Genomic DNA, 27,269 nt, shown 5'->3' with positions numbered 1-27,269 from the left:
AGGTGACCACGTTTTGATTCTGAGACGGGAAGTGGAGGGTGAATAGGTCACGGTGGCCTTTTTAAATTTAACTTTTCCTTTTTTGCTGTCTAGTCATCCTCGTCGGTCTTCTGCTTCTTGGTGTCAACATCATCATCCTCATCATCTTCAGCTGCCTGTTTGCCCGTAGCTGCCTCGGCCTCCTCATCTTCATCTCCATCTTCTTCCTCACCATCACCTTCTTCCTCTTCCTCGTCTACCTCATTGTCAGCCTCCTGTTCCCCATTTTCCTCGTTAGTGTTCCCATTAGCGGGTGCTTCTCTTCCATTTTCTGTTTCCTCCACAACCTCCTTCTTCTCCTTCAAGTCCTTGGTGGTGATCTCGGAGCTGGTGTCCACAGCCACGTCTGACATGATGGGGCACGCAGGTGATCTGATACAGAGAATGACAAAGAGTGCGAGAGTTCGGGGACTCTGGCGAGAGAGGTGCCGGAGTCCGCAGTGGCGGAGAAGAAGGAGCGCGGCGGAGGTGGCTGCGGGGAGCAGAGAGCCGGTCCCGGGAACAATGCAAAGATGGCTTTTCAGAGCAGCCAGTGGGACTTAGTTTTTAAAGAACTTCACAGATAATTCTAGTGTGCAGCTAGGATTGCACTATCTTGAGTTAGAAGCTGAGAAAGTGCGGAAAGGGTGTTGAATATGAGATTCTTTGCCCAATAAAACCTATGTGGGAAGCCTGTTCTTCTGTATGTGGTCTCAGGGAGGACTAGGAAATGCTATTTTTCTTTTAAAAGAGGGCTGTGTCATCAGGCATTTTAGACTAGCACAGAGGAGAATTACACTTATTTGGATGATGTACTGCAATCGTTAGTTCTAGGTCACCGTTCTGTTTGATTGCCCCTTCCTTCACTGTGCGGCAGAATGGAAGATGAGGGGGAAAGTCATGTATCTGAGCCCACCAGTGTGCAGAGGAAGGGTTTTCTGGGACTGATCAAGACCATCATTTCTGACACATTAGTACCAGTGTTTACTCTGCATCCCAGACTGCCCTTCTCCACTTTGCTTCTCCTGGCTCTTAGAGAGGGACAGTTTTAGTGTGCAGTCATGAAAGATGTCTTTTGTACCCAATGACCACCATACCAATATGTAAATTTTGATTGATAGTTTAGAAAAGGATCTTTGGATCAGTGTGGGAGAGGGGAGGAAGAGAGCAGCTTTGGGTGAAGATTGTTCCACACATAAAATGTTTCTAAAGTGGCAAGGTGGTTTCCCCTTATTATTCCAAGGCGTGTGATAGCCAGTGTTCACTAAATATTTGTTGAATAAATGTCTGGATGGAGGCAAGCACTCACAGAAGGTGCTATATCTCACTGGGTTCCATTGTCACTCTCCCATAAAACAGATATTGCAATAGTCAGAACTTTATGTGAAATTAGGGTCAGTTCATGGGATGCAACCAATCTGCAACTGGGCAAAGAAATAAGGATTTTTTTTCAAAACTGGGACTCTTTCCAGTGTTTAGAAAGACATTATCATACTTTGGTGCAGAAAGATTTGGATCTAAGGAGCATTTGCTGTTGCATTACAACAGAAATGTGTTCACACGGATAAGCACTACTGTAGGGAAAAGATGTGGGGACATCAGAGAGGCAGTTACTCAGCATTAGGAGAGAGCAGACTGGATGGTGTCAGCTTAATATGTGACCCCTTTAATGCAAACTTGTTCCTTTGGAGGCTTCCTTGATAGAATCTGAAAGCATGATTTTCTTGGGTGCTTGGAATTCCCTAGGCTAGCTCTGACCCCAGGGACCTCTGGTAGTGAGTCAGGCTGCTAACCTCATCAGCAGCAGTTTAAAACTACCAGCTGCTCCATGGGAGAAAGATAAAGCTTTCTGCTCCTGTAAAAATTTACAGCCTCAGAAAACCCTACGCTATGAGTTGGAACCGACTCCATGGCACACCACCACCACCACCACTACCAACTCTGACCTCAGTTCTGGCTCCCATATTCGGGTGGTGAGGGAAGTCTGTATATTACCATCTCATACCTCCTGCCCCCTTGGGTGCAACTGCACTGGCCACAGTAAGTGACACTTCTGGTCTCTATTTTGTTCATTTTAGTTCATGTCCCGAGAATAGTCCATTAAGTTTTCTCTACTAAAAAGAGGGGAAAAGACCTTATGTTTTGGAAACTGGGAAGATAATAACCTAAGGGGTTCTTTAAGGGCCAACAGTGTCTACAGAGGCAGGCTAATGTAATGAGGAACTTAATCCATGCAGTTGTCAGTGTTTGCCTCATATCATACTCCACTGAATCCGAGGCATGTAACCCTGGGCACGTCCCTTATGCTTTGTACATCAGATTCTTTTTTTTTGTTTTGTTTCTTTATAATCACTAAAGTCAAGATAAAAATAACACTTACTTCACAGAGTAGTTGTGCATGTCTAGTGAATTAATGTGAGTAAAGTCATTTAAAAGATTCTGTCTTGTGCTACGTACTACCTATCATGAACCATCAAGTGTTTGTTTGGCACTAGGATAAGGGCTCTTTGCTAGGACTATGATAAGGGCTGTAAGAGGGATAAAGATCAGTTAGACATGTAGGCTACCCAGGAAGATAAAACAGAAATATTAGAGATTATAAAATAGCATTTTCATAGTACAGTGTATACTTTATTGTGCTTTGAAACCCCGAATTTTAACAGTACTGAAGTTCTTGTGTGATGCTGTGAGTTAATGAACTAGACTGCAAAGTTGGTTTGAATCACAAGGTCAGCAGTTCAAGCACACCAGCTCTATAGAGGGTTGCTATGGGTCAGAATTAACTTGACAGCATTTAACAACAACAACAACAAAGTTTAAAGTCTAATGCTTTAAATATACTTTATTTTAAAACAGGAGCTTTGGATAAATGGAAAAATTAAATAAATTTACCTTGGAGAGACGTTTTAAAAAAATAAATTAAAATCCAGCTCTAGTAAGATTTCTTCCCAATTATAAACACTTAAGTGATAATTTGTTTTCTATAAATGTCCATTTACTCTATCCTCCATTACCTTAGAGAATTGTGAGTTTGCTTTGTGAATGGGAGTGGGAAGACTGAGTCATTCATGTGTTCCTTTTTTGTATTCTTTGGGGACATGCTATTCATGTGGGAAGAACGGGGATCATGGCTGAATAAGAAGAATATTCAGATATTATGAAACTCTCACAGTAAAGAGTTGATTCTGTACATTTTCAGACAAGTAAGCTTTCTCCCCTCTGCTAGTAGTAATGCTAACTATTTAGTCAAGACATTGGCCTGTAATGTGGATTTGGTGTGTGTGAGAAATTCTCAAGATGGTCCATCTTCAGGAATAAAGGGCGCACAATATTGCTAGACCAGGCATAGGTTGTTGATTCACATCCAGGGATATGTAAGCAGGATGAACTGAGGGAAGGTGAGAAAAGAAATCTGTTCTAGGACTAGGAATCCTGTCACTGAGACCATGGGTGCCAGTTAGGGGAGACTGTGGAACTGGAGGAGGGGCTTTCTTGAGACAGGGGAATAAAACTACAGGCTGGCCATGTGGCACATCTGCCTGTGTCTCCTAGGTTGGGTGCCCAATTTTGCAAAATCAAACAAACAAACAAATAAACAAAAAAATCCTCACTCTCATTAACATGGGTACAGATTAGATTACTTGAGCATTTGTCTGTATTGACAACGTTTCTCACAATGTATATTTTACATATAAGGCTAATGTCATAGAAAACTTGATATTTTACTCTTAATAGTAATCTGCCATGAAAGTCCCCAGGACCTACGAGATACATAGACTCAATTTCAAAAATTTCATAGCCACTAAGTATGCATTTGAAAACGTTGTTTCACTGCCACCCCTTTTACTCTCATAAAAGGTTTCCCTTAAATGTTATTGCTGAATGTAAGAGGAAGTTATTGCTATCAAAGGCATTTTAACCTTTGTTTCTTGATTGAATGAAAGTAGTGAGTAATAAACCTAGGGGTAGGAGAGGAATTATCTTAAGGAAAATTGAAACACTATCTTAGGATCGTTCTGTAATGTTGTTGTTGTTAAGTGCTGTCAAGTCGATTCTGACCCAAAGTGAGCCTATATAGGGTTTCTGAGAAGAAGCTGTTGATCTTGAACCGCCAACCTGGCAGTTCTGCAATATAGACAAGTTTAATAAGTCCTGTTCCACTGGTATCTGTCTTCTCCCACCTGCACCATGACTGAACAGCTTACATCCTTAAGTTTCACTAATTAACATATTCACTCATCAAACAGTGTCACAAAGATAAATTTGACATTACTGCTTCACCAAATGGGTTTACAGTCCAATGGGGATAACACACAAGTTGGGCGACCAAGCATCACAGTTTGCTTCAGACAAAGGTGTTTCATGGGATGCAGAGCTTTCAGTTATAAACTTGGGCTGAGTTGTTCACCATGGAAGAAGCTAGAAAAATGTAACAAAAGTAGAAAGTGCTGAAACTGAGATATGCCCCATTCAATTATCCAAAGGAAGAAAAGACACCTTAGCCTGAAGGTTCAGGAAAAGGAAGTGACAATTTAACAGATTCTTGAAGAATGGATGTAGTTGCAGGTGAAAAGAGGGGCATTTTAGGAAGATAATTGTGGATAAAAGGTGCTCAGGGATAGTCAATTGTGGCTAGCTGGAGTATAGGGCTAACAGATGAACACCTGCATGCACTGAGCTTGTGAGAGAGCAAGAGGTAGGAGGAGGAGGTGGAGAGGTAAGGATGAGAAGCTATAAGATTGGAAGTATAGTTCAAGGCATTGCTTGAAGATCTAATATGACTTATCTTCCTACTTCCATTCTTACTCTGACATCACAGGCAAATGCAGCTTTGCAAGTTTCCACTCAGGAGGAGGTAGCTTATTCCTGTACTTGGGAGGATAAGATGAGCGTCACTCTATCAACCGTACAGGAAAGTTGTGCTGCTGTCTAGAAATCATAGTCATTTCAGCTCCCTCTGCTATCCTAGGTTATGTGCTTGTCTGGGAGTAAGAAGATGATTCAGAATTGTACCATAGTCCAGAGAAATACACAGTTCAATGTTTAGGGAAGAATGAAAATAGTTAATATATGTTATGTTGAACTCTATTGCTAGTTCTTAATAAATTCTTTCTGAGGTTTAAAACTGTAATAACATAGCTTAGATTCACTGAACTACAAAAAATATGACTAAACATTGTATACTTGTGCATACATATGCCCTCATATATTATGGTAGACATGCATAGCTGTGGATACAAGAATACTTAATGGCCTGACTCCAAGAAGAGTCAGAGAATTACCAAGGACACTCAGAACACTGGAGGATCATGAAGGCAGCATCACTGATATCTGGGATTATCCAGGAAAGGCAGTCAGGGAAAGAGGTTTAGTGAGGGATGAGATGGTCAATATTGGCAGCAAGATTGTGGCAGTCTGAAAATCAACAGTAAATGGAGACAATTCTAATTCCATTAATATCAGAACTCTACAGGTATCCATAGCTGTTATTCAAAGGTGAGGAAAAATAAAAAATATTGTTCTTGACTTGTTAAGTGCTGTCGACTCGGCTTTGATTCACAGTGACCCTGGAGAGGGTTTCCAAGTAGCAGCCGGCAGGTTTGAACCATCACCTTGAGGTTCAAATCAACCTTGGGGTCTAGTGATTATCCTACAGAGCCAAACCAGGACTCCTATTCTTGACTACTGAGTCTTTAACAAGACTTGGTGTAGTACTGTAGGATAAGTATGGGACTGGTAACCACCAGCTTGACAGTTCAAACCCACCAGTCACTCTAGTAAGCCCTACATTGTTGTTGTTGTTGTTATTATGTGCCGTGGAGTTGGTTCTGACTCATAGCGACCCTGTACAGGGTTTCCGAGGCTATGAATCTTTATGGGAGCAGAAAGCCTCATCTTTCTTCCGCAGAACAGCTGGTAGCCCTACATAGGGTCCCTGTAAGTTGGAACTGAATGGATAGCACACAACAAGAACTGAGTTTTTATGATTGCTCAAATCAGGGGATATCAAATATATTGCTATTCCTTTTACATACTAGAAAGTGATGCAGGAGGGGCTGGAAAGCAAGATAAAATAGATATAATAATTTTGATGATCTCATTGTGGTGCTGTAGGATAGGCATTGGACTGATAATCACAAGTTCAGAAGTTCAAACCCACTAGCTCATTCCTTAGAAACCCTATACAGGGTCGCTATGAGTTGGCACCGATTCAGTGCACTTAACAACAAAATCTTAGGGTTAAAAAAGACCTATTGCTTGTATTCCTAGACTCTGAACAGAACTTTTCATTGCTTTTTCACTAATAAGCAACTGTGGGATCTGTGCGTGTGTGTGGGTGGGGTGGGGATGTGGGGGGTGTGGAGGTGGGAGGAACTGTAACTCTGAGGAGACAGGCACTAGGGAAAGTAGGAAAGGATGGGCAGGAAGTAGTGGGAGTAGAGACCCAGCGTTCAGCAGAACCAAGAGCAAAGAAGGTAGTAATAGTGGTTTCATTGACAGCTTTCAATAAACTGCTTCTTTGAGATAGTATTGTTGTAGAGTTTTACACAGTTACCATTGGATGCCATAAGCATGCCATTTCTGGAAGAACAAAGCTTCATACTGAGTAGATGACAGTTTCATGTTACTACTGTAATGGGAGATAATATGTCAAATAGCTGATCTGCTTCCTTCCATAATATACATGCAAGGTTGGTTAAATTTATGCCCCTATTTTGAGCCAAGTTTGTATTTTCCATAATGAAACGATAAAGAATATGAACACTGCAATGTTGGATATTTTGGAAAATATTCTATTTTGTGTACATCAAAAGCTCTTTAGTTCCTGATCAGATTAAAATTTTGTCTAGTAGCTGCCACAATCTATGGAAAGAATGAATACTAGCCTTGCAAATAAAAGTTTAGAGGAAAAAATGGGGGATGATGGAGAGAGAAGGGAACCAATATCCCTCAAGCAAATACTATACATGAAACCTTCAGCTAATCATGTTATATGCTTTAAGTTATCTGCTCCTCATAGAGGATAAATAACTTGTTGTATAACTCTCAGTGAGGGGCAGATGCATTGATTTACCTGGAATGGTCACAAATACAGTCTTATCTTTCAAATGGAATTGCTTTTATGCACATGTGTTGTTGTCAAGTGCCATTGAGTCGGTTCCGACCCATAGCGACTCTGTTTAGGGTTTCTGAGGAGCAGCTGGTGAGCTTGAACTGCCAACCTTACAGTGCAAATGGCTTTGTAGTTTGATGCATTACCCACAGCGTCACACCAGGACTCCATGTGCTATGTTTAGTGATCTGTAGTATAAGTCAGTCATGTGAATCTCCTTTCTTTTTATCACTTTAAATTGTGAAACTGGAAACTTACACAGCATCCTGAATTGCCGGCTGATTTTCTGAATACAAAATGTGAAAATGTAGAAAATTATTTTTATATATTTGATTACTTTTTTAAAACAACCCAATGATGATGTACGTAGGTAGTGACTAAATGTGATCCAATGGAAAATATATGTGCTTGTGAGTGTTTTTATTGAAAGAAGTAAGAAATGAGATGGTATTAAAAACATGAGAAGCCAGGAAATCTGGCTTTGTTTTTAATACCAGAAGGGTCTTCTCCCAGGGTTGTTGTTCAGCTTCTCGTAGTGTTAGTCCAAGTTTTAATTTTTCTAAATTATCTGTTCTTAGCAACTCTGGAAACTGAATATGGGACATATCTCTGGAAAATTTCATAATAAAAAGGTGATTCTGCAATAATATTTGTGAGTAAAAGTAAAGTTATAGTGAGTGAGACCGGGTCAATATTCAATAACACTAAAATTTGCAAGTCTTGCCTTCTCAAACTCTGAAGAGGACTCTCTGAGTATAGGTAATGTTCAGACCTGAGGTCCGATGTGGCAACAAGAGCTGAAAATATGTCACATGTTCAGCTAGACGTTCCTTGTGATATGAGGAACCCTGAGTGCTAGTGAGGGACCGTCCCCTTGACACCCACATAAAAGTCAACCGTTAGTATCCCACTCTGTGTGCTACATTGACCTTCACACTCAGGACTCTGGGATCCGGGCTGTGAGAAATAGGAGCCACCAGCATTCCCTCATGTCATCAGTTTCATATGTACCTCCCGGGTGTCACCAAAGAGAAAGTCACTAAAACTGAGCCTTAGTTGTCAATCTCTTCCATTTTTTTTGACCAAACCAACATTTGGGGTTTAAGCCACATTTGAAGATTAAATCTAGCACTGATGACTTTTGTGAAATTCCCTCAAATCTTTGAACACCAATTGTAAATATTTGCTTATTTCAGAAGATTGTCTTGAAGAATATATAAGATAAAATATATGAAAATATTTAAAGCTAAACCATTAGATACATTTAATTTTTTAAAAACCATTACTGCAATGTTAAGACTCTGATTCAAGTATAACTTGAAGTGTAAAGTTTCTTAATTCCTATCCTGGGCTACTACTCTAGTTTTACAACGGACTAACTTCTTGACCTTTGGAAGATGACTTTGTTTTTTAAGTTTCAGATTCATTGTCTAATAAGTAGGAATAATATAAATATATTAAAATAATATATTATATATAATAAATATAATCACAATTTATAATAAATATAATATTAAAAAGAATATAATACAATAAAGCGTTATGGTGGTTATATGCCCTCAAGTCAGTTCTGACCCATAACATCCCTGTATATGGAAAAAAATAGGGTTTCCAAGGCTGTAAATCTTTATGGGAGCAAAAAGCAACTAGTAGACTCGAACTTCTGATATTGTAGTTAGCAGCCCATTTTTTAATCCACTACGCTAGTTTATAAAGGACTATGGTGATGATTACATGAGTTTGCCTAACACATGTCAAGTGCTTAATAAATGGAAGCCTACCTTACAAGGTTGACTAATAGATATTGAGTTTTATCTACCTAAAAATATATTTACATGTTTTGATGTCCAATTAAAATTTGATAAAGTAGAGTAAGAATAGAATGAGGGACTTTGTCAGGCTTCATATATGAATGTTGTATTTAGTGAAAATCTGAACTAAGACCTTTATGTCATGATAAATTCAATCAATAATGCTTAATTAGCTTTACCTAATGATAACTTTCTTTTAGATGAGATTAATACAAGACTAATTTTATTGATTTATCCCATCCAGTAGCTTTCCTTACGCTTTTACAGTCAAGCTTCTCAGCCACAGAACAGAATTTTTAATTTTTTGGGGTGACAATTTAAAAATTCATCTTATTTATCTGGTTCATCTTACTTATTAAACATATGAAAGCTGATAATAAAGTTTCTGTGATTAATCCACTTTTACTATTTTACTATACAATTAGTTGAGCATGGCACTGTCGGATAAGCACTGGACTGCTAACCAAAAGGCTGGCAGATCAAACCTACCAGTTGCTCTTCAGAAACCCTATACAGAGTTGCTATTAGGCAGAAATGACTTTATGGCACATAACAATGACATTTTAATATCATTTCACCTAGTTATCTGTTAAAACACTAGTGGTAAATAATGGTATCAATGTTACTTTTATTATAGAAAATAGAAAACAATTTTCCATTCAGATGTATTCCTTTTGACAGTGGTGGCTGTGTGCCTTGGAGTTGGTTCCAACTCATAGTGACACTGTATAGGGTTTCCAAGGCTGTAAATCTTTACAGGAGCAGAATGCCTCATCTTTCTCCAGCGGAACAGCTGGTAGTTTTTTGAACTGCTGACCTTGCGGTTCGCAGCCCGATTTGTAACTACTACACTGCCAGTAAAAGAATAAAATTCTTACTGATTTTTTGTTTATATACCCTTTTCCCCCCTTCTAAATGATACTCTTAATATTCACCTCCAGCTCAAGTAGGTTGTCTGCAACTCCCTTGAGAAATAGGCCTTTACAGTCAGACCGTCTTCCTGCCTTAGCCTGGCCATTCTTCAGTTCCCATTATAACTGTCACAAAAAAAGATAGAGTAAAAGGAGAGCACATGGTCTGTGTAGGGGAGCACGCTGTTTCCAGTTGTGACCATTTCTGCCATCTCGCCACAGGATGATGAGGAATCAGAGGCAGTGTTCCTCATATTGCTGTCTCTCTGCATGTCACTTTCTTTTGTGCCTTGCAACGTGGTGTAGGATTGTGGCGTCTGCTTTTGCCTAAGCCTTTCACAGAGTCCCTGGGTGGGCAAAAGACTAACACAGTTCTTCAAGAGAAAATTTCAAAGATCAGCTTGAGAAGATAAAGCCAAATATTACAATAAAACGTGCAAAGATCTAGAATCAGAAAACCAAAGAGGAAGAACACACACAGCATTTCTCAAAGCTGGGGGAATTGAAGAAAAAATTCAAGCCTTGACTTCCATTATTGAAAGATTCTCTGTGCAAATTACTGAAGGATGCAGAAAGCATCAAGAGAAGATGGAAGGAATATACAGTCACTGTACCAAAAGGAAATGGTTCATGTTCAACCGTTTCAAGAGGTAGCATATGATCAAGAGCCAATGATACTGAAGGAGGAAGTCCAAGTTGAATTGAAGGAATTGGCAAAGAACAAGGCATCAGGAATTGATGGAATAAAAATTGAAATCTTTCAAGAAAGTGAGGCGGCATAGGAGGCACTCACTCATCTCTGCCAAGAAATTTGGAAGACAACTATCTGGCCAACTAATTAGAAGAGATCCATATTTGTGCCCATTCCAAAGAGAGGTGACCCAATGGAATGTGGAAATAACTGGACAATGTCTTTGATAACCCATGCAAGTAAAGTTTTGCTAAAGGTAATACAGAAACGGCTACAATCATACATTGACAGAGAACTTCCAGAGGTTCAAGCCGGATTCTGAAGAGGCCATGGAACGAGGGACATCATTGCTGATGTCTGATGGATCTTGGCTGCAAGCAGAGACTATCAGAAAGATGTTTACCTGTGCTTTATTGACTATGCAAAGGCTTTCCATTGTGTGGATCATAAAGCTATGGACAACATTGTGAAGTATGCATATTCCAGAACACTTAATTGTACTCACGAGGAACCTGTACCTGGACCAAGGGCAGTTGTTCGAACAGAACATGGGGACACTGAATGTTTTAAAATTAAAAAAAGGTGTGTGACAAGGTTGTATTCTTTCACCATACTTATTCAAGCTGTATGCTGAGCAAATCATCCAAGAAGCTGATATATGAAGAAAAATATTGCATCAGGATTAAAGGAAGACTTATTAACAACCTGCAATATGCAGAGGATCCAACCTTGCTTGCTGAAAGTTAAGAGGACTTAAAACATTTAATGATGAAGATCAAAGAGCACAGCCTTCGATATGGATTACATCTCAATGTAAAGAAAACAAAACTCCTCACCACTGGACCAATAAACAACATTCTTATCAATGGAGAAAAGATTGAAGTTGTCTAGGACTTCATTCTTCTTGGATCAACTATCAACACTCACAGAAGCAGCAGTTAAGAAATCAAACGACATATTGCATTAGGCAAATCTGCTGCACAAGACCTTTTTAAAGTGTTGAAGAGCAAAGATGCCAGGTTGAGGACTAAGGTGTTCCTGACCCAAGCCATGGTATTTTCAATAACCTCATATGCATGCGAAAGCTGTACAGTGAATAAGGAAGACTGTAGAAAATTGATGCTTTTGAATTATGGTGTTGGAGGAGAATATTGAAAGTGCCATGGGCTGCCTGCCAAAAGATCCAATAGATCCGTTTTGGAAGAAGTGAGCCAGAATGCTCCTTGTAGGCTAAGATGACCAAATTTTGTCTCTCATACTTTGGACATCTTGTCAGGAGGCACCAGTCACTGGAGAAGGATATCATGTTTGGTAGGGTGGAGGGTCAGATAAAAAGAAGAAGGCCCCCAACGAGATGGATTTGCAAAGTAGCAGCATTGATGGACTCAAGTGTGGCAACAGAAGTGAGGTTGGCCCAGGATTGGGCAGTGTTTCGTTCTGCTGTGCATAAGATCACTATGGGTCTGTACTGACTTGATGGTACCTAACAACAATGGAAATTTATAGAAGTGAGTAGCACATAGGGGCTGAATATGAATTCTCAATATAAATGACCAGAAATTACAATGTAGTATAAAGAAAGAACATGCAGTCCTGGTGTGCCATTGTAGGATAAGCACATGTTTGCTAACCTTATACAGGGTTAAGCACTGGTTCAAACCCACCAGCTGCTCCTTAGAAACCCTATAGAGGGTTGCTATGAGTCAGAACTGATTCCATGACACTTAACAGCAACAACATACAGAACATGTGTTTGGAATTAGGAGATTCCTCACTTATTACTGGTATCTGAGTAATACATATATGTCTTATAAGGCCTTATGACTTGATGCCACAAGCAATCCAACTGGTCTGGGTCAGGTGGAAGGAAATAAAATATAAATAAATTATTAGTTCAGAAAAGGTGCTATTATTTCAATATTTGATTTTAATTCATGTAGAGATGTTGTTGTTGTTGCTGTTTTGAGTGTCCTCAAGTCAGTTCTGATGCATAGCAACCCTGTGTAAGATTCCTAAGGAGCAGCTGGTGGGTTTGAACCACTGACTTTGTGATTATCAGTCCAGTGTTTATCCTACATTGTCACACCAGAATATGGAGGGCCTGATATTTAATTCAATGTACTTATTGCTTTTGTTCAACTAAGAAACTGACATTAACTGATTTTTGTTTGTTTTATAAATACAGGAAACATACTTTGTAAAGTATAAACATTGAACATATTAATATAAAAATAGAACCTCTTTATTGAATGGACCCTCCTGCCTTTCTTAGCACTGCATGGCATCACTACGGGTTTAGTTTGGCTAGTCATATGTCCTTAGGGAACTCCCTTAATGCCTCAGAGATATGGTGTCTTCATCTATAAATATTGTGAGTGTCATCTGAGATAAAACCCCACTGCTGTCTAGTTGATATTGACACATAGATATCCTATAGGATACAGTAGAGCTGCTCCTTAGAGTTTGGCAGACTATAAATATTTATGGAAACAGATAGTCTTATCTTTCTCCTGAGGAGCAGCTGGTAGGTTTAAGTCACAGACCTTTTGGTTAGCAGAACTATAGATAGTTATGACAAAAATAACATCTTGAGAAAATGCCCTGATACATCAACTTTCATGGAAACAGCATACTATGTAGTCCTCACTTTATCAATTTCAATACACATATAGAATTAAAAGGAAACACTATTTGTATTAAAGGTCACACTCTTCAAACATGAGATTAAGTTGTATGATTTTTCTCCCCAAATAAAATAATTTCCCTAAGAATTATTCACTTTCAGGGGTACACTGTGATCATGAGAGTACTGGAAAAGAAAGCAATAACAACAGGAAAGGTCTTATCAATGTTATTGGGACAGTCAAAATAAAAATAACTAACTTTTTTTAGTATTTATTACATAGCTGTGGTCAGTGCTAAGCTCCAGGTCTGGAATGAGAATACCTAAAACCAAACCCATTGTCACTGAGCCAATTCTGATTGACTGCAAGCCTAAGGAGCCAGAGGGTTCCCAAGGCTGTAATGGCCACAGAAACAGACTGCCACATCTTTGTCCTGAGGAACAGCTGGTGGGTATGACCCATGAACCTTTCAGTTAGCAGCTGAGTGCTTAACCATTATGCCACCAAGGCTGCAAGGCTTAATTCCTGGCTCTATTGTTTAGTACTTGTAAAAGGTTAGCTATCCTTCAGTTGACTGATACATAAAATGGTATTAATAAGAGTTCAGACTTTTTTTTTTTTGATGATTAAATGAGCCAGTAACTATAAAGTACTTAGAATAATACTTGGCATGTAATTGTCTAAGTGTCATAAAGTCAGTTCCAACTCATAGCAACCCTAAATAGAGGGTTTCCCAGGCTTTAAATCTTTGTGGAAGCAGGAAGTCTCATCTTTCTCTCATAGAGTGACTGGTGGCTCAAACTGCAGACCTTGTGACTTGCAGTCCAGTGCTTATTGTTTGGAGTCACCGAACTCCCAGGTATGTAGTTAGCGCTCAATATACGTTCCTTTCTCTTTCCTTCTCTTCTTTCCCTACTCCTTGCTCCTGCTCTCTTCTCCAACTTCTTCCTCAGTAATAGGCCTGCCCATCATCTTACTAGCTGGAAATCTGCAGGAAGCGCATAATGTGCAACTCCACAGCCCACACCTTTGACCACGGAGTGATACAAATTGTTGTCAGGGGCCATCAAGTCAGCTCCAACTTACAGTGACCTTCTATAATACAGAACAAAATGTGGCCTAGGCCAGTGCCATCTACACAATTATAGGTTTGTTTGCATCCATTGTTGCAGCCACTTTGTCAATCTGTCTCACTGATTTCCCAAGCATGAGGTCCTTCTCCTTCGACTGGGTCTTCCTGATAACACGTACAAAGTGAGACTAAGTCATATCATTCTCACGTCTCAAAAACGTTCTGGCTGTCCTTTATTTATTTGTTTGTCTTATGGTATATTCAATATTCTTCATGAATACCATAATTAAAATGTGTCAAATCTTCTTTGGTCTTCCTTTATCATTGCCTAGATTTCGCATATATATGAGGTGATTGAAAATACTATGCCTTCTGTCTGGTGCTACTTAGTTATCAAAGTGATATCTTTGCTTTTTAAAAAAATTTAAAAGGTCCTTTTGGCAACAGATTTGCCGACTGTAATACATGGTTTGATTTTATGATTGTGGCTTAAATGGGCAATGATTATTGATCTAATTAAATGAGACCCTTGACAACTTCGATTTTTGTCTCCATTTATCATGCTGTTCCTTCCTGGTTTCGTTGTGAGGACTTTTCTTTATGTTGAGGTGTAATTCACACTGAAGGCTGTAGTCTTTGATCTTCATGAAAAAAATGGTATTAATTTATCCAAATCCTATTTACAGATTTAGAACTCGTATAGAGAGGAGTCCTGGTGTGGTGCTGTAGGATAAGCACTGGACCATAAGGTTAGTTTGAACTGCAAGGCCAGAGGTTCAAACTCACCAGCTGCTCCTCAGAAACCCTATACAAGGTCACTATGAGCAGGAAGGAAGTCGATGGCACTTAACAACAACAACTTAATCACACTGATTTGTAAGTTAAGGAAAGGGTGTTCTGTATAAATAAGCATCACAAAACTTTCTAGTTTTTGAAGATTGAGGGGAAAACAAAATGATTTGAAAATAGAAGTTTCAATATGATACATTTTCTCTAAGAACAAACAAAAAATTAGAAGAGTATTGTTTTCTGTTTATTTTTCATTGAAAATATTTTCCATTCATGCTGACTTAAAAAAAATTCTAAAGTTATGAAGACTTTCTCATGCAAAATTTAGAGAAATATTTAAAGGCATAGAGGAATGAAACATTTTTTTATTTTTGAGTCAAAATCCTTTCTAACCACTTTCTGACTTGCTATAACATGCCCAACGCTCACCATTAGCCATGAAATGAATGTGGTTTTCTTTTTACATTGCATGTTACATTTAAAATATTATGTAGTCTTTTTCATAATTTCAAAATATTATGTAGTCTTTTTCATAATTTCAAGCAATCTTTTATGGTGGCAGCTGTGACATCACATGAAAAAATGTGTAAAACCTTTACGTGAAAATCACATCTGCCAGTCCCCACCACCATTTTATCTGTCTGTGCCAGAGGAGGCAGCTTTGCATGAAAACTGTCTCAGGAAATCGTGTCTTCTGGACTAGCTAGTTAAACAAATTGTGTAACTGCCATTATAACCAAAATGTACCCAGCAGACATAATTTCACAAAACAGGTGGAAAAAAAAAATCCCAAAACATTTGTACAAAATTCACAGCTGTTCAACTGTACATTTTATACTTTTTTCATGAGCTATTTTCCTTCTCTTTATGAACAGTGACACAGTGACAGCTATATTTCTAGTTAGCAACTTTAGGACTTCTTAATATGTTCCTAAGTGCTTATGATTTGGTGTCTATCAGGAAACACTAGACTAAGTTATCTGTGCTGCTGTAGATAGAGACTCTCGGTCCATCTGCCCATTTTATAGATAAAATAAATGAAGATGTTGAGTAGGCCCATTTTTTTTCTCACTGTCTCTACTGCTCCAAAATGCCAACATTCTTATATTAACATTAACAACACAAGAATTTTCAGGTCTTATTCTTGGTGGCCATGTTGTCCAGGGTCACCTTGAACTTGGTAGGCAGCTGAGACAGTAGTTCAGAATGTTTTGGTCTCAAGCTTTGTCTCATAGTGTTGTGTGTACCAGCATGACCTCACATTGTCGAGTGCCCTACAGCAATAATGTAGCAAACAGGAGTTAGTGAGGAGACTTTCTTGTGGGGCCTTTTATTTTTCTCCATTAATGAGTCTCAGGGTCTCATCTGGACCATTACAGATTGTGAATTCTAAATTTATGGAACGGATTTTGAGTAAAGGTTTGGAACATGAGATGTACAGTCAAGATTGGGTTAAATTTTCTCCCTCCTCTCAATACCACATGATACACATGCAATGTGTGACATGTAATAACACATGATATACTCAGTAATGTGTGACATGTTCAGTAATGTCTGTTCCTTTTTTAGTCAGAGTTGTTTCATCTATAAAGTTAACACAGTCTGCCTCCTATGACTAGAGAGAGGAAAATAAACACGATAAGGATTGTTGAGAACTTAGACCAGTTCATACCACATACGAAGCACTCAATAAATGTTAACTCTCTAGGTGCTATGATGCTACTGCTGTACCTTTTTCTCATGTTTGAGTATATTCAACCTGTGATCTTAAAACTGAATTTATAAGAGACAGAATTATGTGGTACAAAAGGGTAAAGTCAGCTATAGTGGTCAAAAGCTATTCAAGTCAGGGTATTTTGTTTGTTTGTTTGTTTTAAGCTATGTAAACTCTCTCCTGCTACTGATTGTTGGAATTCCTATCTACCTGCTGATGGCTGACAGAGAATAGGTGCCAGAAGTACAACACTAATGTCAATGTGACACGCCATGTGGCTGCTGCTGATAGAGTTCACTCTGCAACTTCTCCTATTCCTTGTTGTTGATCCTTTCACAGTATGTGGTTGACTGCTAAGTTGTCCTTTCATATGCTTTATGTGTGTATAGCGTAGTGTTTATGAAGTGGGCTGCTAATCTCAAGGTCAGCAGTTGGAAACTACCAGCGGTTCTGCGGAAGAAAGATGAGGCTTTCTGCTCCTGTAAAGATTTACAGCCTTGGAAACCCTATGTAGGGTCGCTATGAGTCAGAATCGACTCGACAACACTTAACAACAAATAACAACCCCTGGATTGAAGGTAGATTGTTTTCCACATGCTGCCTCCAGTACTCCCAACTGCATAAATGGGTGTGGAATTAAGCATCAAGAATGCAGGCCTACAGAGAATGTGTGGCACTATAGGATGAAGCACTGGACTGCAAGATTGGTGGTTCAAACTCACCAGTTACTCCTCAGAAACCCTATACAGGGTTGCTATGAGTTGAAACCAATTCAGTGGCACTTAACAACAACAATGAAAGCATTGCTCATCATCATTAAGAAAATCAATCAATGTTTTCTTGACTGTAGATTTACAATAACATGACTTTGCTTAATTACACTAACTAAATATTAGTATTCCATTATAAAATATGATTTATATAAGATACTGGCATTGCTAGTAATGCTGTAGTCATAAGCAGCATCTTAATCTCAGTCATTTATAATTTGGATTTACAGAATCTACACTGGAAGACGTGATATGGCAACTTGTACATTTACTTACAAAGTATGAACTGAAAGTGACGAATAATGTAAGTATCCACTCAGCTTCCACAAATAGGAATACTATTTAGAACTAATACATAGTATGTGAAAATAATGAAGCTATGGAGATCATATTCACAAATTTTCGAAATCATTAAAGCAACCTACATAATTAGGCATATTCAGTTTAAAGTACTGACTATTTACCTTTGTTGTGATGGAGGATAACTTTCATTTCAAGTAATGTCTGTAGTTATAGAACATATTGAGATATTTAGAATATACAGATGAGTTTTTTAAAAAGATACTTAAAAATATTGGAATATTATGTTACTTAAAATTGTCTTGAAGTTTGAATTATCAATTTCTTTCTCACTTTTTTGTTAGACTTGATATGCATGTAATTATTAATATTGTTATACCTTTTGGAATTATGTAATATGGGTGCAGCCATCATGACAATTAGGAGAAATAAATGCAACTAGAAAGAAGTAAAACAGTTTTGATTCTTTATGATTTGTGTATACCACCTTACAATCACTTGAAATAGAAAACTATTAGTGGCATCAGTTTGAGCCAGTTATGTAAGATATGACTAACTAAATTATGAATAATTTTCTAGTAAGGCTATGACTGTAGTACATGAAGAATGAAGTGGGTAAATACAGAGAGAAATATAATTTGAGCAAAAACAAATTGAAAAAGCACATCTTTTCTTTTGACATGAAGGCAATGAGGACAACACTCCTAGTTTCAGATTCAATGTGAAAATAGCTTGGAAGCAACCAATCTCACAAGACAACAACTGAAAAACTGAAACCAGAGAACTCTTCTTAGTCCATTAAAGAACTTAGGTCTTAGGGTGAGCCACCCTACAAAATGGGAGCGGTAAACAGATACAGAGAAATGGTTCTGACTCATAGCAATCCTGTATAGGGTTTCCAAGGAGCAGCTGGTGAGTTTGAACAGTCCAGTGCTTATCCTAAAGCATCCTACCAGGGCTCTTTACCTCCAGGGCTCCATTAAATTCTCACTGTGAAGATTGGAGATAAATTCTTTTGCGCTCTAGCAGAGGTAGAAGAAAAGCAACCAGACTGATATTTGCCCAGAGAATTCTGTTCCCCTTAACAGAGGCCTGGCCTCTAGAGAAGCTATTTTATCAGCGCCTAGTCCTGGAGTCCTGGTGTGGCACTGTAAGATAAGCACTCGACCTCAGGGTAGTAGGTTTGAACCGCAAGATTAGTGACTCAAACTCACCAGCCGTTCCTGGGAAGTATAGGAAAAAGCACTGGGGCACAAGTGAAACAATATGTGGCACTCTATAATCACTGGACTTCAAACCCATGGTCGGTGGTTCAGACTTACCAGTTGCTCCTCACAAAACCCCACAGTATCATTATGAGTTGGAACCAACTTGATAGCACTTAACAACAACAACCAATGTGGAAGAAGCCCTAGTGGCACAGTGGGTTAAATCTGGGCTGCTAACTGAAATGTCAGAGGTTTGAACTCACAAATTGATCCATGGGACAAAGATGAGGCAGTATGCTTCCATAAAGATTTACACCCTCAGAAACCCTACAGAGCGGCTCTGCTTTGTCTCGTAGGGTTACTAGAAATTGGAGTTGACTTCAAGGCAGTGGGTTTTGGTTAATTGATGTGGGGGGGTGGTGGTGGAATACCCAATTCCATCTTGTCCTAGCATTCCTTTCTCGCCATGTTAAATGTGGTGGCGTTGGCTCTGAACCACAGCAACCCATTATAGGATTTCCAAGAAGCAGCTGCTGGATTTGAACTGCCAACCTTGTGGTTAGCAACCCAGTGCTTATCCTATGGAAAAACAGCTAAGAAGCAGTAGTGAAGATCACAGCCCAGGGCCACTGGCTCACAAAACAACTGAGACCTAATCGTAGGACTGTAGAACATTTCCCCTTCCTCAGCGTCATTGTTGTTTTTGTTAAGTACCACGGAGTCAGTTCCGACTCATAGTGACCCTGCACAGGGTTTCTGATGTTGTAAATCTTTACTGGAGCAGATCACCTCATCTTTCTCCTGTGGAGCCGCTGCCCAACTTGTAACCACTACACACATCACCATATTAATAGAGCTCTTTTATAATAATATAATAGGAGCCACGATGGCTCTGTAAGATAAGCACTGGATTGCTAACTGAAAAGTCAGCAATTCAAAACCACCAGCCACTCTGAAGGAGAAAGATGAGGCTTTCTGCTAATGTAAATAGGAGACTGCCGTTGAAAAGAACTAGAGGGCTCATACTTTGTCTAAGGAGTCTCCAGGTATGGTGCTGTAAAATAAGCACTGGACCTTAATGTCAGTTTGAACTGTGGTTTTAGGGTTACAGCCACTATTCAATTCAATAATTAATTACAAGAGGTCTCCCAGAACCATGGTTCAAACTCACCAGTTGCTCTTTGGAAACCCTATACAGGATCACTGTGAATCAGAACTAACTCAATGGCACTAAACAACAACAAAAGAGAAGCACAAAGACGACAGAGGCGCCCCAAAACAAGGACACCAGATAAAATGTTAGCCTCTGAAACCTGCTGCTATAGCAAATAGTAAACACAGCCTAATTCCTAGACAGATAAATATAAAAACTCATACTAAAGGTCTAACCACCTCAGTTCCTTATACCCATATTAGCACTCAACCTTACTTTCCACATGTTAAAAGTCACAAAACACATTCTGAAGAGACAAGTAAAACATCAGAACCAGGATCAGCTACAACAGAGGTTTTGGAAATACCAGACTAGGAATGAGCAGATAATGATGATAATTATTTTTAGGGTTACAGCCAATATTCAATTCAATAATTACAAGGGGTCTCCCAGCAGCAATGGAGTCCTGGTGTGGCACTGTAGGATAAGTACTGGATTGCTAATCAAGAGGTTGGCAGTTCAAACTCACCACAGCTCCTTGGAAACACTAAACAGGGTCTTTATGAGTCAGAACCAACTTGACAGAACTTAACAACAACCAGCAACAGGAAAGGAACTGTGCTTAAGCGTTTAGTTGCTAACCACAGGCCAGCTGTTCTAACCCACCAGCTGCTCCATGGGAGAAACATGTGGCAGTCTGCTTCTGCAAAGATTGACAACCTTAGAAATACTTTGAGGGCAGTTCTACTAGAATTGCTATGAGTCCAAACTGACATGACAACAGTGGATTTGGTTTGGTCTGGTTTGGTTTACTAGCAGCAGCCCTTTATTTGAAGAACATACACCTTAATAACTAGTGAAGTACAAAGCACTGCTGTCTGATGTATGCGTGTTGTATCTCTATGTTAGAAGATTAGTAAGACAGACAAGAAAGGTTTGCGTTAAATACTGTTTTTTACATTGGAAGTCATCTTACAAGAAGTGATAACATGGGACTGCCTTGGATTCTTGATATAATAGGCTTAGGCTCCACACAGCCTGATCCAATGAATTAAGTCCTAGTGTGGCGCTGTGGGCTAATGCTTTGGACTGCAACGTCATTTGAATTGCAAGTTCGGTGGTTCAAGCTCACCAGATGCTCCTTGGAAACCCCATACAGGGTTGACATGCGTCAGAATCAACTTGACAGTATTTAACAACAAGCACTCATTAGACATATTTTGTATTCATAAATTAACACAGGAATTGCCACAATATTATTATTAAAACATATGTATCCTGGTATGACTCTGTGGGACAAAACCACAAGGTTGGTTGGAACCACAAGGTCAGCAGTTCAAATTCACTAGCCGCACCTTGTAAACTGTATACAGGGTTGCTATGAGTCAGAACTAACTCAGTGGCAGTGGGACTTAGAGGCATTTACCTGGTGTGGTGCTGTAAGATAAGCACTGGACTTCCAACCACAATATCAGCAGTTCTAACTTATCAGCTGCTCCAAGGAATCCCTATACAGGATTGCTATGAGTCAAAATTGACTTGATGGCATTTAGCAACAACAACAACAACAACAAAAGGTCTTTACAACAATTTACAAATGATTGCCCTTCATGTTTGCAATTCTATATTGCAAGATGTAATAAATATATGCATTCTTTATTCTACTGACTGTCCACATGACATTAGCACATACGATACTAGGTTAGAAGACTGTAGGTAGGTACCAAATGAACGAATTCCACTTTACTGTGGAAAGACTTACATTGTTGTGCTAAAATCGAGGCTTTTCCAAATGAAAATGGTGGGTGTTAGAACATTCAAGATGAAGCTCCTGAAGTGGAATGCTCAAAGAAAGGCTTCCATAGGTCTTGTTGTTGTTGTTGTTGTTAAGTGCCGTCGAGTCGATTCCGACCCATAGTGACCCTGTGTAGGGTTTCTGAGGAGCAGCTGGTGAACTTTAACCACCAACCTTGCACTTCAAATGACTTTGCAGTCTGGCACATTAACCCACAGTGCCATACCAGAACATATAGGTCTTACTCATCTGTAAAGGGTCTTACTCATCTGCTGGTTCAGTGGCTGCTAATAAAAAGGTTGACTGTTCTAACCCACTCAGCAGCTCCACAGTAGAAAGACTGGAAATCTAGCTTCACAAAGATTATAGCCAAGTAAAGCCTCTGGGTCAGTTTCATTCTGTTACTGGGGTTGCAACTAACTGCAATCAACAAACCAGCACTGAATTGAAAAAAATTTAAAAAAATCTCTATATCCCCAGCAGAATGAAAGCATGGTACCTACTAAAAGGTCTGTAACTTTTGAATACTGCTAACAAAAATAACAATAAAACATTGATCTATAACTCATGACCATTTATATTGCTATTGTTAAATAATATGGTTAGAGAAATAAAATTAGATATTGATAAATAATGTGAAAGTTTTCTTTTCCAAACTCGGCATTTCTTGATTGGTATACTTCTCAAGTATACCACAGTCTTTATCATTCATCCAAATAATATATGCAATATTGTACAACAGATAATAATACAAACACTATAAGAAGAGCTAGGGAAAGTAATTCATATATTTAACTTTTGAAATGCTATATATCACCTGATTTTCCTAAGAATGAAGGTATATATAATGTAACCTCTAATAGCTTCTTTATTCCCAGTGAAGGATGTATACAGGAGATACCCAATACTATACAAGGATACATTATGGTGATACAATCTCAGATAGGTAAATAAAACCTGCATTAAAAATACTGTTGATTTAAAATGTGTTCTTCAAAGAGGCAAAAAAAAATAGATTTTATTTTATTGATCAACTGGAAAGTCTCACTGCTTCCTTTAATTGATTTCAAAACCTGGTTTAATGCATCTCTTTTATACAACCAGTCAGCTTCCTTTGCAACATTTGGTTGCAAAATGCAGGGCATTTACTTTGATATCTTTAATTATCACTCATTTGGAGGACAGTGTGAAACACACTTTTTTCAATTGGTGTTTTAGAATCATGAGTCAAAGGAAAGGAATGACGAATTAACCAGCTGGAGAGACAAGAAACAGCCAGCTAGTGCTACTGGAGTATTTGTGGACACTTTAGAGTCAGATGAAAGGGAGTCCAGGGACTATTAGACATACATGCTCAAGAAATGAAATACTAACATAATTCCACAACACATTAATAACAAATTAATATCATACTTAGGGACTTACTCAACATAATAGGTGCCATATATGGGGTCATCGATTTTTTCCCAGCCATACGGAAGCTCTGAAAAACAAAGAGTAATTTCTTTCAATAAATAATTTCAATTTCTAATAAAAATCAATATAATTTAATTGTTCATGGATTTTAGAAATGGTTGACAAAAGTGGAATAAAATATTCGCAGTCAGCACCAACTTTCAGATACACATGGGAGACACCACTAGAAACTCTGACTTTAACATTGGCAGTTAAACACAGAGCTCTTTTTGCAGATACAATGCCAGAGCTAGCAGTTGATTCCATGCCAAGCAGTGGTGTGGCATGTCATCATGTTATCACCATTTAAAGCAATCCAGAAGGCAAATCGTTTTTTTAAAAGAGCATACCGTTCTCTTATTTATCTGTATTGTGTAAAGGAGCGTTTCAGGATAAAGATCATATTTCCAAATTGTGTATCTGAGGATAGCAAATTGTTTCTGATGACTGAAATAAAGACATTACATATTCTCCATTGACATCCCGCTATTCAGGATGGTTAGCTTATTGTTCATTCCACATGGTTCAGAATATGAATGGTGTTGAGAACTTTTTACATAAATCCTAAAATTCTAGACACACTCTCACTCTGACAATATGATGAACATTTCCAATCATTCAAGACTAATTAATATATGTGTAAAGAGAAAAAGAGACCAAAACAGAGAGAGAATATGGGTGTTTAAAAATCCATAGAAAAATTCCATTATCTTTTAATTCCATTTTCCACATGCTTTGTGAACCCTCCTCATATATGTATGCATATATCCCTGGTGGAGTAGTGGGTTACACAATGGACTGCTAATCACAAGGTCATCAGTTCGAATCCACCAGCCACTCTGAGTGAAAGATGGGGCTTTCTGCTCATTTAAAGATTTACAGTCTTGGAAACCCTACATACAATCACTATGAGTCAGAATTGACTTGATGACAGTTGGTAGTTAGAATTTGTTAAGTGCCTTCAAGTTGGTTCAGACTGATAGCACCACTATATAGGGTTTCTAAGGAGCAGCTGGTGAATTTGAACTGCCAATCTTGCAGTCCAAATCGACCTTGTAGTCCAGTGCATTATCCCAAGCACCACTAGTGGTGGTGGTGGTTATGCGCCGTGAAGTTGGTTCCCACTCATAGCTACCCTGCATAGGGTTTCCAAAGCTGTAAATCTTTATGGGAATGGAAAGCCTATTATTTCTCCCTTGGAACAGCTGGTAGTTTCAAATTGTTAACCTTGAGGTTAGCAGGCCTACTCTTTTTTTAAAATTAAGTTTTTATTGTGAATTATGTGAGTTTACATGGGAGAACATCAGCTTTACATTCATCCTATTGTATTTTGTTTCATTGCAATGATTACAATTCCTTTCATGCATCATCAAACAACCAAAGGGTACACCCCACAGACCTAACACCCCACCCTCCCCCGGGCCATCAGCACACAGTCCCTCTCCCTCCCTGATTCCAGTGTCCCCAGCTGCTCCGTCTGTCCACGTCATCAAATCTCTGCCTCCATTTCTGGTGTCACTGCATCTCTGGGTAGGGTCCCGCACTCTGCTCTTCTCTCTTGATGGTCCCAGGGACCTCCACTCCTGGACTGCAAAATCAATCACTCCCCTCCTTTTGTTACAAAATATCTACCTTTACATTTCTGACTCTCACAGACAGTCCTGATAGAAAGTATTCACTATTGTACCACAAGAGTGTTATCTCTATCTCCTTTCATTAGCCCTGTCCCAACAGATTGGAAACCATTCAGTGGAGATTCTACCTTCCCCCATCCCCTCTGGAACTAGGCGCCCTCTTGAAAGCTTGTAAGCCAGTCACTTCTTGCCTTCCTCCCCCACCCCCCATTTTGGGTAGCCAATGTCCAAGTTGCCCATCCCTGTAAACCCTGTGTACCAAGGGGGTGGGAATGATCCTCGCTGTAAAGATTTGTTCCATTTTTTGTGCTACTACATCAATAACTATAGGTAAAGTTCATCAAATTGTAGCAGGTTACTCTTTTTTTTCCTCTTCTTTCTTCTTTTAGTCAAGTTCTGATCATTCAGCCATTGAAGCTAGGTCAAGTGGGTACTATCTGCAAGTATGGGTGTTCTTCTGCATCTCCCCTCACTTCATATCAGATGGATGCTTCCCTCTCCACTCTAGTGATCTGTGGCCATGTCACTGCCTCTGGGCCCAGGAGTCCCTGGGTCTTGCCATACTGCTGGCCAACTAGGTCTCCACCTGGGTTCACAGGAGTCTATTGAATGTGGTCGGACTTAGCTTATAACTTCATTGCTGTTTTTCCCCCACTTCCCTTTATTGGTGACCAATGTGGTCACCATCCAGACTACATGCCTGCTTGTGTATTTCCCTTGAGTCCCGTAAAGATTTACAGCTTCGGAAACCCTGTGCAGGGTCACTATGAGTCGGAACCGACTCCACGGTACTTAACAACAACAACAACTTAGTTTTGGATGGGTTCGCTCTGAGTAGAACCAACCACTTGCCTTGATGGCTCCCGGGCAAACAGCTTACTTGTTCTTGTAGTAGTCAATCAGACTGTCGTTATTGTTTTAGATTTTTCCTGCTAGTCTTTCTTTCAAAGAAGTATCTTCTATTCTTCTAGCTGCTCCAGGCTGGTCTACTTTTCCTTTCAAGTGGAAATTTCCCACCTCAGATGATTCTGGATGGGGTTCATGATTCCACCTATGGTCTTTTGCAATGTAAAGTCTCCATAGGAAAACTCTTTCACTGGGCAACTTCTAGCCCCCTTTAAGGTATTTCAATTAGTTACATGCTGAAGATGGATTTACAAGCTTTCTATTTTGATGTTTCTGGCTAGTCCTTTCTCTCCCCCTCAAGTGTCTATTTTACAATGGTATGCAAGGGTAACCAAGATTCAAAGGACAGCCAACCATCTTGACATTATTCCCCTCTTTTACCCATTCAAGCCATGCCTCAATCCCTGTATCCCAGAGCGCTATTGTTCCAAGGTTGTGCATACATCATTATTTACCTCTGTCCCAGTTAGCCCATGCAAACCTGCCTAATTGTTCTCCCATCTTCCTTGTTCTTCTATTCCCCTCCCCCTTTTTGTGTATTGCCTGCACCCAAGCTATCCTGTGTCTATTGCCTACCCTGTGCTCCATCTTCTTCTCCCTCCCTCCTCTCATCTCATCCCATACATCCTGGTGATCAGCAAATATATATATATATATATATATAGATAGATAGATAGATAGATAGATAGATAGATAGATAGATATCCCCCCCCCCCTTTTAGAGTGGATTCTTTTTCTTAATCTTTTACAATAATGGTCCTAAGCAGTATTTCTCCTTTTGTGATGAATTTCACTCAGCATAATGACCTCAAAGTTTATCCATGTTATGCGGTGGCTTGCAGCTTCCTTGTTTTTCTTCAATGTAGCATAGTATTCCATTGTATGCATTTACCAGTTTATTTATCCATTCTTCAATTGATGAGCACTTAGGCTGTCTCCATCTTTTTGCTATTGTAACTAGTGCTGCTATGAACATTGGTGTGCATATATCTTCTCGTGTTATTGCTCATATTTCTTGTGGGTAAATACCAAGTAGAGCAATTGCTGGATTATGAGGTATTTCTATTTCCAACTTTCTGAGGAAGTGCCATATTGCTTTCCAGAGTGGATGGACCATTTTGCAATCCCACCAGCAATGTAGGAGGATCCCATTCTCTCTGCATCCTTGCCAGCATTTACTGTCCTCTACTTTTTTTTATCTTTGCTGTTATTGCTGGTGTGAGATAATATCTCATTATTGTTTTGATTTGCATCTCTCTAATGGCTAGTGAATGCTCTGGTAGTGTAGTGGTTATGAATCAGGC

The 27,269-nt window shown here is 39.1% G+C and overlaps 2 protein-coding genes across 2 annotated transcripts in view; both read right to left on the bottom strand.

Annotated features, from left to right (window-relative positions):
* Positions 1-27,269, bottom strand: part of MAGI2 (membrane associated guanylate kinase, WW and PDZ domain containing 2) — a 1,931,490-nt gene that overhangs the window by 435,545 nt on the left and 1,468,676 nt on the right. Inside the window, exon 7 of the mRNA XM_006834399.1 lies at positions 23,396-23,453. Within this exon, the coding sequence (XP_006834462.1) occupies positions 23,396-23,453 (58 nt within the window). The remainder of the gene's footprint in view (positions 1-23,395; positions 23,454-27,269) is intronic.
* Positions 90-392, bottom strand: LOC102815634 (prothymosin alpha-like). The gene has a single exon (XM_006834351.1). The coding sequence runs from the start codon at positions 390-392 to the stop codon at positions 90-92; it is 303 nt and encodes a 100-aa protein (XP_006834414.1).

This window comes from Chrysochloris asiatica, unplaced genomic scaffold, assembly GCF_000296735.1.
Source record: "Chrysochloris asiatica unplaced genomic scaffold, ChrAsi1.0 scaffold00010, whole genome shotgun sequence".
NCBI lineage: Eukaryota > Metazoa > Chordata > Mammalia > Afrosoricida > Chrysochloridae > Chrysochloris > Chrysochloris asiatica.
The sequence above is the reverse complement of the archived record's forward strand: the minus strand, read 5'-3'. Positions and strand labels throughout refer to the sequence as shown.